Raw genomic sequence first — 15,078 nt, 5'->3', positions numbered from 1 at the left:
TGAGGGATTCCAATGATTCTACTCAGTCCCTACAGTCTCTTCAATAGGTTGACGGTGACAGTTTTGCAGGGAAAGTTTGACAGTGAAGACTTATATACTAATATTCCTCATCAGGGAGGTCTACTTGTCAAAGTATTTTCTAACCCAGCATATCAGGAATATCTCCAGCACTTAGTGTACTGGAGAAATGACAAAAGTGTCCTCCCGTTGCCCTCGGGACAGCAGAAATACCACCCATCTTCCGACAATGAGAAGACCAACAGCTTCAGATTGCACAATGGTACCCCTGACCCTCTCGATCCTCCTCCAGTCTTTTGGATTTCCCTTTGTTATGACAGCGTTATAGGTACAGCCGCATAAAATATTGGTTATCTGTGTAGTGGTATTTACTTTTGTTTACAATATAAATTGTATGGTTAAATTTACACCTTCCACACGCTTGCCTTTTTGGTGAGTTCACACATGCATTCCTGATGTTCTGCACTTTTGTAAGCTGCTCAGCGTAACAGCATCTGCTGAGTGAGCATAATGTAATGAAGAATTATCTTCTCTTTGGGAACAACTTTTACCTTTAAGAAATTGGCTGTGCCACGGCATCTACTGTTGAGGCCAAAAGTTTGCATACACCTAGGCAAAAGACATTCAAACTAAATTTTTCACAACTCCACACATTTCATGTTACCATGCATTTCTTGCGTGAAGTCAATTAGGGTATCTACTTTATTTCCATAAGAGGACATTTCAAAATAATAGCTAAGAGACAGTCTTATTTCAGTTTTTTTGTACTATATCAGATTTTCAGTGGGTCAAAAGTTTACATACACTTTGTTAGTATTTGGTGGCATTGCCTTTTAATTGCTTAACTTGAATCAAACGCTTGGGGTAGCCTTCTACAAGCTTCTCACAATACTTTGCCGGAATTTTTTCCCATTCCTCCTGACAGAACTGGAGTAACTCAGTCAGGTTTGTGAACCTCCTTGCTCAGACACTTTTTCAGTTCAGTTCTATGGGATTCAATTCAGGGCTTTGTGATGGCCATTCCAATACTTTCACTTTGTTGTCTTTAAGCCATTTTGTTACAACTTTGGAGGTATGCTTAGGATCACTGTCCTGCTGGAAGACCCAGTTGCGACTAAGTTTTAACTTTCGAGCTGATGTCTTGAGGTGTTGCTTCAGTATTTCTAGATAATCCTCCTTCCTCATGATACCATCTATTTTGTGAAGTACACTGGTCCCTTTTCCAGCAAAACACCCCAACATGATGTTGCCACCCCCATGCTTCACAGTTGGAATGGTGTTCTTCGGATTAAAAGCCTCACCCTTTTCCCTCCATACATAGCATTGATCATTATGGCCAAACACCTTTGTTGTCGTCTTGGGGTCAGCTGAACCTTTCGGACCAAAGTTCGTTTAGCCCAGGGAGTTAATTTGTGCCTCCTGAACAATGCAGTGTCTGTGTGGCCCCAAGATTTTTATATTTGCAAACAATTGTTTGTACAGGTGCTTGTGGTACCTTCAGTTGGTTGGAAATTGCTCCTAAGGAGGAACCGGACTTGTGGAGGTCCATAATTTTCTTTCTGAGGTCTTGACTGAGCTGCTTGGATTTTCTCATGGTATCAAGGGCAAAAAGGCAGTGGCTCTAAAGGTAGGCCCTTAAATACAGTCACAGGTGCCAATTAACTCCCAATTAACTCATAATTATGACAATTAGCCAATCAGAAGCTTCTAAAAAGTCATTACATCGATTTCTGGAATCTTCCAGATTGTTTAAAGAGACAATCAACTTGGTGTATGTAAACTTTTGACCCGCTGAAATTCTGATATTGTGAATTAAAGCTGAAATAAATCTAATCGATTGTTTTAAAATTACCTCTGATATGAACAAAGTAAATGCCCTAATTGATTTGCTAAAAAAAATGTATGGTAACATGAAATGTGTGGAGTTGTGAAAAACAGAGTTTTAATATCTTTAGCCTCGGTGTATGTTAACTTTCGGCCTCAACTGTAAGATGCCCTGCAACCGTGCTTAGTTGTAAGCAGGACTATACAAAAAGCACATTACACTTAATTTGCACATAACCCTTTATCAGTTTTTACCTGCAATACAATTACGACTTATTTCTCATTTGGACCGGTGCTAAGATTCAGGTTTGAGTGAGTTTCACAAGTTTATGAATTCAAATAAGTACAAGAATCTCATTATCTCTCATGATAAAAACCAAATAGACATAAGAGAGATCTAAGAGAGTAATGTACGTAAAATTTGCAGTTCAAATGTTGTATTCCATGAAAATACAGAGATCAAGAGAACCGAGTACTGTTTCAGAAGGGGTTAAACAGACAGAGTGCTTGAACAAGAAGAGAGATAATGTCTCTGGTCAACACCATATTCTACCAACACTTCTAACAGACCATTAATAAACACTGGCACATTCTGAATACCAGCGTGTTCAGTGCACCCAGCACCTGGTGCATATGCAACTCCAACTGTCATATTTCCTCAGTAATTTACCCGATAGCAGTTACATGTGTGGATGTTGTGGAAGACAAATAATAGTGGTAAATTACTGCAGCGGCAAATTCAGTTGTGTCCAGCTCAATTTTGGTCATTTCATGACTCAAGACAGTAGCAGACCTGCAGCACACTTAGTAAAAGAGGTTGGTTTAAATTAGCTGGAGGTGTTCTGATTTCATCATGGCTAAGCAGACCAGCCACGTTCTTTCCCTTTAATACCACTGGATCAAGGCCATATTGAGTGGCCCTTTCATCACTGATACACTTGTCCAGGAGATGCAGCTGATACCCGGAGAGTTTCGGAACTTCAAAAAAGCCTCCTTCGGCAAATGACATTGTAAAGATAACCTGCTAACTAAAGATAGAAGATGTGGTGCACATTAGCCACTACTTTAAGTTTACCGGACTTTATAAGTGACACAAGACAGTCGAGTTCAGGGGGCCAGGAGACAGAGGAGCAGGCGCTCACCTGCAAAGGCACCAAAGCACAAAGCCCAGGCCGCAGTAGGGGTCCAGACAGATGGCCACCTCGCGGGAGGGGTAGAGCTCGCACTGCAGCTTGATTGAACGGCAGAAGGCACTAGTGGCGGTGTGAGACATCTGGAGGAGGGAGAGAAAACACAGGAGATCCTGTCATCATTTAAACAACTGTAAGGTTTTCTTTAAGCATCTTCATTACAATAATCACCAGTGTTCACTCAGTATTAAAACAAGTCAAAGAGAGATACTGTTGCTGCACTCAGCATAATTCACCATTACAAAGAACCTGGCCTTTTTACTGAAAAGTAAAAAGTAACTTCAGAAAGTAAAAAGCTTTTTTGATACATGGAAAGCACTGTAGTTTGGCATGGCACCAAAATACTGAAAATAGTCTCCATCGAACAACTTTTTTGATAAAGTAAATTTGATAAAAACTACACTAGCCATATTTTTTGTGATAATAGGGTCATTTGAAAATGAAAATATGTCTTTCTAAGCTGTATTTAATGACTTCAGCGCACAAGTGAAATGAATAGCCTTTCTGTCTGAGCTCTAAATGGGTTAGAAAGTTGGACAGAAACATTTTTGTTTTGATATTTTCATAGGATACATTGACTATCTACTGAAAACTGAAAATTACTGCTATTATGCTTCTGTTGTTAAGCGTTCCAAGCACAAGACAAACTAATCATCATCTTGATAATGTGTTTCATTCAGACCAATTGCACATTTCAACATTATGAAACAAATTTAGAAACGTCATTAAAAATGGGATAACAATGCACCTGCGCACAGCGCTTAAGAAATGGAATATAAATTATTAATCTGAAGACCACCAAGGACCTCTACTCCTCATAAACATGACAATTAAATCAGAACGCAATGTATCCAGCCTAAATGATAATTACAAAACTCACAGAACACAACAGGCATTTTAAGGGAGTTTATAGAGGCCCAGACTGGATTAGTTCTTTACACAATATGACAGGATGAAGATATCATGATTCTTGCAGGGTTTTAAAAAAACATGATCTTTTTAAAGCAACAGGATCTTTTTAAAGAAGCAGTATCTTGGTCTTTGGTCTTCTTTTCCACTGTCACAATGTACACAATGTGTTCTGCAGTAATCCACTTCTCCTTGGGCAGCTGCATCACGTTTCAGTCAGCAGGGAGGCGTGTAACTCGAGATGCTTCTTCAATATTTGCTGACAAAGGGAATTGTGTGACTAAACTCTCCAGTGTGATATCAGGTGCTGAGCCCCACACAGAAGCTCTCCCTTCAGCTGCAGGGGAAGGTAATGTTTCACAGGCTCACACACACTTTTTATTACACACGTTTGCAACGACATTCAGAAAGGCTCTGCCTCAGCTTTTTTCTATTAAGATGAGGGTCAAGATTCAAACATTTCGTATTGTTACCTTTACCAGCGAAACTATGATCAATTACATGCTTATGATGACCTTTAGATTTAGGTTATTTAAGATTACCCTCAGTGTGTGAGTGAGTATGTGTGTGTGTGTCTGCGTGGGTAATTTTTAGAGCCCGACCGATGCCAGATTTTTGGGTCTGATGCCGATCCCGATTTTGGAGAGTCCTAGCCCATCGATTACCTATGTTTTGACCGATATTTTGTCAAAAAGTGCAACGTTTTCAAATCAATTTGAAAAACTTATATTTTATTAAAGTTTCTATATTTAAGAACATTTAACTTATAAGCAAACAAATAAAAATAAACACACAAAGAACTTTTTAGATAAAAAAATGTAAAAGATGATATTAAATTAAATTTAAATATTAACACCATCTTTAAGTGTGAAATCAAAATAACTCCACACCTTGCTTTTACTCCTTTCTTTTCCAGCCATCTATAAAAACTTTATTTTAAAAAATCCGTTTTCCAGTTTCAAACATGTATTTTTATGATTATTATTATTGTTGTTGTTGTTATTCATTTGTTATTATTATTTCTTAGTATCTATTCTCAGTAAATTAATTTTATTTTATTATTTTATTCCTACTACATGATCTCAAAGAGTAAGACTTTATCTAGCGAGCTTCCTTGTCCATAAGAATTTGGTGGTGAAAATAACTACAATGCGCTCTGACGCGTGACTAGATGTCACACTCGCTCGCAATAACGCATTAGGTATTGACACAGCCTCATTATTTCTTATTATATATTCTCAGTAAGTTAAATGAATTATATTTTTTTATTTTATTTCTACTACATGATCTCAAAGAGTAAGACATTATCTAGCGGAGCTAATGAGTGAATCGAGTGTAACGTTAGATGAAATTAAATTGATTGGATGAAATACGTGAAAAAAACTACAATGCGCTTTCGTGAAGGTTACCCGCGCTAACTGTTGGTTGATTCACTTCTCCAACAGCAATCCTTCTCTCATGTTATCACGACAAAGCTAGATAACATGGCTTAAAATTATCCAGAAGTGTTTTATCGGCGTTTTTACTGTCTGGTTAGTTTGCTACGATGATGCGTGACTAGATGACACACTCACTTGCAATAACGCGTTGGCTATTGACACAGCATCAGTATCTCAAATAAAAAAACAAATGTGTGATGCATTCAATCACCATTTTATTTTGGCTGGTTATTTATTTGAGAATACAACGATGTCCTCTGGAAATGTAGATCCTACGCTGCTTATGTGCTCACTGCCGCTTCATAAAGGCTTGCTAGCCAGCTAGCTTGCTAAAGTGAACCAAATATGTTAGCTAGCTCGCTCGCTTGATAATGAGGATTGATAAACATAGTGGTCCTATAAACGCATTTAATTAAAAACCTTCGCTAAATATACATACCTTTATTGCGGGAATCGAATCTGTGCAGACAAGTCTTGCAGTGGAGAATATTGGATGAGGCACGAGTGACAAACGTCTTATTACAGAAGTAGCGCGTCAGCTGCTGCAGTTCACACTTGTATTAGAGCTCCCTCTACTGGATAATTCTAGTAAATAGCAATTACAACGTTTGAACAGACAAGTACAGATAAATAATCAATGTTTTTTTTGTTTATTATACTTATTTAAAAATCGGGACACATCGGCTGCATAACTGCCGATCCCGATGTCGTCAAAAAAGTCAAATAATGGCCGATATATCGGCCAAACCGATATATCGGTCGGGCTCTAGTAATTTTAGTAGCTTAATTACCTCAGTGGAAAGAAAAACAGCTTGCCTGACAACAGAAGTGTGATGGAAATATAGAGGCACCCTCTATTTGTAACTCAACCTTAAAGTTTGAAAACAAAAAATGGAAAGCATTTGCTCTCTTTAGAGATAGAACGACTATACACCATTCACCTATAGTTGTGTCTCAACTGTGTGTGCAAGTGCGTAAGTGTGTGTCTGCATGTGTCTCCATCTGTGTATATCTGTGTGTGTGTGTGTGTTTGAGTGAGTGTGTCTTTGTGTACAAGTGTGTGTACACACGTGCTGCATGAACACACCTTGACTCCTGCAAGCATGCCGGTGGTGGACACGCTGAAGTCCAGGTAGGCTAGAGTGTCAGGGTTGGACGGCTTGTACAGCTGAGTCGGCCTCTTCTTTGGCAAATCATCTACGGGAAGAGACACACTCACAGTACGAACTTGAATGGCCCTCCCTTTCATAGAAATGCCCTGAAAAGACTTGTCACTGACTAAGGACACAAACAGACACACACAGCCACACACATGCACACGCACACGCACCCACACACACACACAGTATGAACCAGAATGGACCTCCCTTTCACAGAGATGCCCTAAAAAGACTGTCCTCACTGACTGTATGGAGACACACATGCACATACATACACACCATAAACCTGCATGGCAGTCCCTTTCACACTTGTCCTTAAGGGCCTGTACTGACTGTATGACCCAAAAGTAGACTGCTTTTGTGTGAGTGATCTAGTATACAGTACGTACATCTATACGCAGGCAGCTCACCTGTGTCCAGGACCGGGGGCCAAGTCCTGATGTCCACAGCGGCCAGCGCTTCCTTTGACCTCAGCAGCTTACAGATGACCTGCGTAGTCATCACACAGGCCGAGCGACTCACCTGCAGAACGCAGAAACACAGTGTACTGAACCACACGTTCATACAAAGCAAAAGGCTCAGATACATGTACAGCCAGACGACGCACGAAAACGCACGCACGCACACACACATGCACACACACACACACACGCACGCATGTACGCACATACACATCAGCTTGACTGTCGGGTTCAAATTTAACATACATAATGCATTCATAATGCTGAACTTCCAACTTTCTTCATACCAGATGTAACATTTGGACCTCGATATTAATGAACAGCTCTACTTCACAGTTTGACATTCCCATCAGTAAATGAATTTAAAAAATCCAATGGGAAACCACACCAATACCCCTAAACCCAACCGCCAATTCAAACTATTACGCAAAGACTAATGTTAATATGTTTTCAGAAACTGGATAATACGTTTTTTACATTCTAACATGATATCAAGTGTTTTATCTGAACAGCTAAAGGGCCTATGGAACAGAGAGCCTTGCATTGATGATGCAATGTCGTGGTTGCCAGGGGAGACACACCGAGCGGTGGCTTACCTCCACAATCATCTTGACGGTGGGCAGTGTGGTGGCGATGTTCTGGGGGTGTGGCGGTCGGACAGTGATGGGCACACAGCCGGCGTACAGGCAGCCATAGAACGCTGCGATCAGATCCACTCCTGTTCCGGAAAAGACCACAACCAAACTCACAGCCCTCATCCAAATCAACTTTAAAGGGAAAAAGTATCCCTTCTGCCATTCTCAGATGATAATACAAACACCCATAATCACAGATGTGAAACCCTATTTGACAAGATAACTATGATCTACACAAGTAACACCCAATGACACAGGTCGGAAGAACCTCCCTTCCGTTAAACACATAAGTTAGTGTAAAACATCAGTATGGATACTCTCGGCTGCTGGTCATTATCTTTATAGTTACAAAATCCATTGTCTATGTGTGTACAGATACTTCTCTGTCAACTAAGATATTCACCATACCAATAAGATGTATCTAGCTTTAAAAAGGCATCTGGAATGCGAGCGTGCACAGCCTCTTCTGTGTTTGCCTCGCCTTAAACGCCCATACTTTGCTTAAAATCTTTAAAGTCTATGAAGTATTTTAGATGGTTTTGACACCAGTTTGGCTAAGCACAACCACATTTTAAACAAATTTGATGACTCTGAAAAACAATTCAAGATCAAACAGACTTAGTTAACTGATGAAAAGTAAAAATCTTGAAAAATGCATAAATAAAGAAAGGTTTCTGGTTAAAATAGTTTAAAACCTGTTGCTGGTTTATGGGATTCTTACAAGTCATCAGTTTGGCAGCCATTGAAATTAAATTGCATAACTGTTCCAGAAGTATTCAGAAATTTGAACATTAAACAAAGTTAAAGATCCTACATTTAATTTTAATGGCATGACACTTGCTGTAATAGCCATTATGTTAATCAATTTCCCATCCATGAACAAAGTATTGACAGATGCAAATGATTAATGAACAGTGATTGGTTGATGATGGGGGTGTGTCCCACCTGGGGGGTAGACGAGTGCAACGTGATCTCCGTCCTGCAGATGGCCTCGTTCCGCCAGCATGGCCGCAATCTTCTCTGCCCGCTTATGCAGCTGGAGACAGGTCAGCGAGCTGGCTATCGCCCCCTGCGTTCATACAGCACACCATAACATGCATTCATACAGAACATGATAACATGCTATCGCCCCCTACGTTCATACAGCACACCATAACATGCATTCATACAGAACATGATAACATGCTATCGCCCCCTGCATTCATACAGCACACCATAACATGCATTCATACAGAACATGATAACATGCTATCGCCCCCTACGTTCATACAGCACACCATAACATGCATTCATACAGAACATGATAACATGCTATCGCCCCCTGCATTCATACAGCACACCATAACATGCATTCATACAGAACATGATAACATGCTATCGCCCCCTGCGTTCATACAAACATGATAACATGCATTCATACAGCACACCATAACATGCTATCCCCCTGCGTTCATACAGAACATGATAACATGCATTCATACAGAACACGATAACATGCTATCACCCCCTGCGTTCATACAGAACATGATAACATGCATTCATACAGCACACCATAACATGCTATCCCCCTGCGTTCATACAGAACATGATAACATGCATTCATACAGAACACGATAACATGCTATCACCCCCTGCGTTCATACAGAACATGATAACATGCATTCATACAGAACACTATAACATGCTATCCCCCTGCGTTCATAAAGAACATGATAACATGCATTCATACAGAACACGATAACATGCTATCACCCCCTGCGTTCATACAGAACATGATAACATGCATTCATACAGAACACGATAACATGCTATCAACCCCTGCGTTCATACAGCACACAATAACATGCATTCATACAGCACACCATAACATGCTATCCCCCTGCGTTCATACAGAACATGATAACATGCATTCATACAGAACACGATAACATGCTATCACCCCCTGCGTTCATACAGAACATGATAACATGCATTCATACAGAACACTATAACATGCTATCCCCCTGCGTTCATACAGAACATGATAACATGCATTCATACAGAACACGATAACATGCTATCACCCCCTGCGTTCATACAGAACATGATAACATGCATTCATACAGAACACTATAACATGCTATCCCCCTGCGTTCATACAGAACATGATAACATGCATTCATACAGAACACGATAACATGCTATCGCCCCCTGCGTTCATACAGAACATGATAACATGCATTCATACAGCACACCATAACATGCTATCCCCCTGCGTTCATACAGAACATGATAACATGCATTCATACAGAACACGATAACATGCTATCCCCCTGCGTTCATACAGAACATGATAACATGCATTCATACAGAACACGATAACATGCTATCACCCCCTGCGTTCATACAGAACATGATAACATGCATTCATACAGAACACTATAACATGCTATCCCCCTGCGTTCATAAAGAACATGATAACATGTATTCATACAGAACACGATAACATGCTATCACCCCCTGCGTTCATACAGAACATGATAACATGCATTCATACAGAACACGATAACATGCTATCAACCCCTGCGTTCATACAGCACACAATAACATGCATTCATACAGAACACAATAACATGCTATCGCCCCCTGCATTCATACAGCACACCATAACATGCTATCCCCCTGCGTTCATACAGAACATGATAACATGCATTCATACAGAACACGATAACATGCTATCACCCCCTGCGTTCATACAGAACATGATAACATGCATTCATACAGAACACTATAACATGCTATCCCCCTGCGTTCATACAGAACATGATAACATGCATTCATACAGAACACGATAACATGCTATCACCCCCTGCGTTCATACAGAACATGATAACATGCATTCATACAGAACACTATAACATGCTATCCCCCTGCGTTCATACAGAACATGATAACATGCATTCATACAGAACACGATAACATGCTATCGCCCCCTGCGTTCATACAGCACAGGATAACATGCTATGACCCATTGCGTTCATACAGCACACGATAACATGCATTCATACAGAACACGATAACATGCTATCACCCCCTGCGTTCATACAGAACATGATAACATGCATTCATACAGCACACCATAACATGCTATCCCCCTGCGTTCATACAGAACATGATAACATGCATTCATACAGAACACAATAACATGCATTCATACAGAACACGATAACATGCTATGACCCCCTGCGTTCATACAGAACATGATAACATGCATTCATACAGAACACGATAACATGCTATCACCCCCTGCGTTCATACAGCACACTATAACATGCATTCATACAGAACATGATAACATGCATTCATACAGAACACGATAACATGCTATGACCACCTGCGTTCATACAGCACACTATAACATGCTATCGCCCCCTGCGTTCATACAGCACACTATAACATGCTATCGCCCCCTGCGTTCATACAGAACATGATAACATGCATTCATACAGAACACGATAACATGCTATCACCCCCTGCGTTCATACAGCACACTATAACATGCATTCATACAGAACACGATAACATGCTATCACCCCCTGCGTTCATACAGCACACTATAACATGCATTCATACAGAACATGATAACATGCATTCATACAGAACATGATAACATGCTATGACCACCTGCGTTCATACAGCACACTATAACATGCTATCGCCCCCTGCGTTCATACAGAACATAACATGCATTCATACAGAACATGATAACATGCTAACATGCTATCACCCCTGCGTTCATACAAGACATGATAACATGCTATCACCCCCTGCGTTCATACAGAACATGATAACATGCATTCATACAGAATATGATAACATGCTATCGTCCCCTGCAATGATCTAGAACATGATGTTCACACAGAACATTGCCACTGTCCCTTGCATTACAAGAATAGTACAAGATTCTAACTTTCTATTGTCCCACAGTATTACAACATGCTAATAGGCTGGGTACCCTGCAACTGTACAGGATAAAACAACTTGCTAATAAGGTGCAATTCTCTAGGTCCACACAAAAAAACACAATAGTATTTGACTTGAGCAGACTGTGAAAGAGCAGGTCTTACCCGTGAGCTGAGAAGCGTGTACAGGACATGGTCTGGAGTGGTCTGGGACCTCCACTGCAGAACCTCTGACAAGAAGAGGAACTGAAAAATAACAAAGAAGAGAGTAAAGATGTCTGCAATGCAACAAACTTTCCTTAACTCCAGAGGTGTCTCAATTTAGCTCAGCACGCCTGTCTGTGACCGTCAGTGCAATCCAAAGCATTTCATCACTGCTTAGGTTCAGGGCGAATGAAAGGGCTTTTTGTGTAAAATCCACACATGATCAATAACCCATCAATAGACACAAAGAAAAATAAATACAATAGTATGATCTACACAGCCTATTAAGTTTATACACAGCTTATACACGCTTAATAGCTTACAAGCACCAATGGCTAAAGAGGACTCCAGAAAATGATATAAAAAGGCAATATTTACCATTACATGCCAGTACAATTATTCTGTAAGTATGTACTGTGCAGACCTGGTAGTTCCTGAAAATGTGAAAATCCATGAATACAGTACAGTATTGTATTACACAAATAATAAAATATTTACTCACAAAGAGTGATTTGACCCTCACAAAAAATCCATTGTTCTTGGACTAATAAAATGAGAACATTCTGTTTGGTATTAGCTGTTCAGCTTTGACCAACTCAAAACAGGAATTGCATAACTGCTGTAGCTTTCCAGTAGTTCCCAGGAAATTATGTTGTATGATAATTGTTGCACAAATACACTTGACTATTTACCATTTCATTTTAGCGAGGGATTTGGAATCCAAAAAAAGAAAAGACAAAACCATTATTTAGTTTAAATTAATCAGGGAACAAATTTGTTTTTAGTTAGTTATTGGTTATTATTAGTTTGTATAAACAATGAATTTTACGTTATAATAAGGCGTATCATCACTTAGTATGTGAACCACGTGGCTCAAATGTACCACATGCATCACCGTTTCCGCCTCCCTTGCTATTGGTCGCTCGACCTGTTCTCTTTCTACTCCATTTCATACTGTTGCATGTGATCACTTTCCTTCACTTTTCTCTGACATGCTCTCCGAAGGTCTGAGAGTCACATTTCTGGATTAAAAACTCTACATGATTTAAAAATCGGCTGAAGTTGGTTATTCTTTTAAAGAAGAAAAGGTCCGTTCCTCAGATAGATCAGTGGCAGCAATGATGATGGGAGCTCCTGATCAGCGCACTGCTGCAGAGGACCAAGATCGCTTTCACAGGTGGTCGTTTACTCCCTTCTCTCTGTGCTCTGGGTCTGGGAGGCGGTTAGAATCGGTTCCTATTTCTTTGTTCTCCAAATTTAAAATAAATGTTTGCTTGCAAGAAAAAGGAGAAAATCCAGAACTGCTGAGTAACGGGATGTAAGTCGGAGAGCGATTGAGGACCATGAAGCCTCGCTCACTCATCATTTCCCTGTAATTCCCACCGACCACCAGAGGGTGCTATTGGCAAGGTGGCAGGCCAGTTTTTACAACTCCCCTGATACCAAGGGCACATAGCACATTTCTCTGATTAAAAATAAAATAAATCAGTCTAACGTTTGTACTTGCTCAAAGAGCCTCCCTAGCTCTGGCGTTGGAAGCCCCTTGTGAGTGTGATAAGTCACTCTCCCAAGGGTAAGGTGCTGTGTGGTGTTGGGCACACGTTGTGTGATGTGCTGGTTCTCCCCAAGAGTGATGACCAGACGTGACATCGTTTTGACAACATGCAAATGAGCCTTTGGTCATGCCGATCCCGTGACGCGGAGGCATGAGAGAGCCGCCGTGCAAAATAAGATTATCCCCTCCGCCTGCAAATGACATTTGAGGACCAGCTGGGGACTTCACCAGCCTAAAAACCGCTGCTCTGTCCTCCCTGAGCCTGACTGTTGTCCGTGGCTGGAGTCACGATGTGGCTGTGGGTCCTCCTTTCCTGCGGAGGGAGCTCTGCGCCTTTGCGATGCTGAAAGTTTACACTGCACATAGGTCACAGTTCACAGGCAGCATGGAAGCAAGGTGAAAATGTCACCTAATTTCCTAATTTGCACACAGATGAGCACTGCATTCTGGAGGCCCACCTGTAAACTCAGTTCAAGAATGTTCCTGTTTACTGTCAGTGTCATAAGCTTGCTCGTTTCTATGTGTTATAAATGTTGTGTATTTGCTCTTCTCTATATTTGACTTGCAAAATCGCCATTGTCACATTCATCATCATCATCATCATCATGGTAGTCCACTCACACAACGGGCCAGTGTAGAAATGCAGTAATGCTGGACAGACTGATACAGAGAGAGTCAATGGAATGATGTGCTGCAGAACATGAAGAGCGGTCAGCATTGCTCTTCATGAACAAACTGAAACATTGAATGGTGGCACATGGGGAGCAAGATGAACTCAGGAGCTCATAAAAAGCCTGACGTACTGCAAACCATTCAGCTAATGCCTCCCTAACTTGTGCAGCTTTCTATAAAACACTACAGCCCGTCAGATAGCTCTGCATATGAACCTATACTGCAATAAATCTGTGGTTCTCTGTTCTGCCTCTGAAGGGGCGTACAGGTTACCCCTGTTGCCGTGGGGCCGATGTGACTTCCAGAGAAGAAGGATGAAATTTCTCATCTGGATAAACTCACTCAAACAAACAAAGCATGCAAACAATGATCAGACTACCGTCAGAGCATGGGGAAAGGAGAAATACTTGTATGCATAATCATTGTCATTAAAAAAAAAAATCGGCTTTGAAATAAATTGTATCTAACAAAAACCTCTATTTTTTGTGGATACATATTTGTACGCTTTTGCCTTTTAAACTCGATAGTTAAAGGTGAATTATAAACTAATTTTATCTGATGTTACAGAGCTGAGTGAACAGTGGTGAACTGTCTGGGCTAAGCTCCTGGTAGCAGATTTGTAATCACCACAGTAAGATTTGTAAGACTCCACCATTTGTTGGAAGAAGTCAATTTTTCTATCTCTTTAATGAGAAGCAAATGATACTCAAAGGAAGTAATTCAGGCCCACTCAGTCCTTCTGCCTGTTTTCTTACTCCATCACATCTGTGTGTCTGTCTGTTACCAGGGCCCTGTTTCACAAAGCATTACTTTTTTCACAAAAAAATTACTGAGTTAGCAGGATAACTGTACTGAATAAAACCTGGAACCCTCCCAAATCTGGAACATGGACTGAAGTAAAATGAGCTATTCCAGGTTTTACTCAGCGCAGTTATCCAGCTAACTCAGTAATCCTGCTTTGTGAAATAGGTCCCGGTTCTTCCGGTGTATTTGTGACAAAGAGGTTTAACGACAGTTTTGGATGAAGCTTGGGTAAATTGCTGGCAGCTGTATGGGTGGAAGAAGAAAAG

The 15,078-nt window shown here is 40.6% G+C and overlaps 1 protein-coding gene across 17 annotated transcripts in view; it reads right to left on the bottom strand.

Annotated features, from left to right (window-relative positions):
• LOC118225360 (disco-interacting protein 2 homolog C-like) overlaps positions 1-15,078 on the bottom strand; it is a 171,071-nt gene that overhangs the window by 22,611 nt on the left and 133,382 nt on the right. For 7 of the 17 annotated variants that reach the window (XM_035413619.1, XM_035413621.1, XM_035413620.1 and 4 more), the window contains exons 25-30: positions 11,743-11,823; positions 8,582-8,705; positions 7,598-7,719; positions 6,951-7,062; positions 6,468-6,577; positions 2,985-3,115 (exon numbers count right to left, since the gene is read on the bottom strand). In XM_035413619.1, the coding sequence (XP_035269510.1) occupies positions 2,985-3,115; positions 6,468-6,577; positions 6,951-7,062; positions 7,598-7,719; positions 8,582-8,705; positions 11,743-11,823 (680 nt within the window). The other 10 variants (XM_035413629.1, XM_035413630.1, XM_035413632.1 and 7 more) reach the window with 7 other exon arrangements.

This window comes from Anguilla anguilla, chromosome 4 (assembly GCF_013347855.1).
Source record: "Anguilla anguilla isolate fAngAng1 chromosome 4, fAngAng1.pri, whole genome shotgun sequence".
NCBI lineage: Eukaryota > Metazoa > Chordata > Actinopteri > Anguilliformes > Anguillidae > Anguilla > Anguilla anguilla.
The sequence above is the reverse complement of the archived record's forward strand: the minus strand, read 5'-3'. Positions and strand labels throughout refer to the sequence as shown.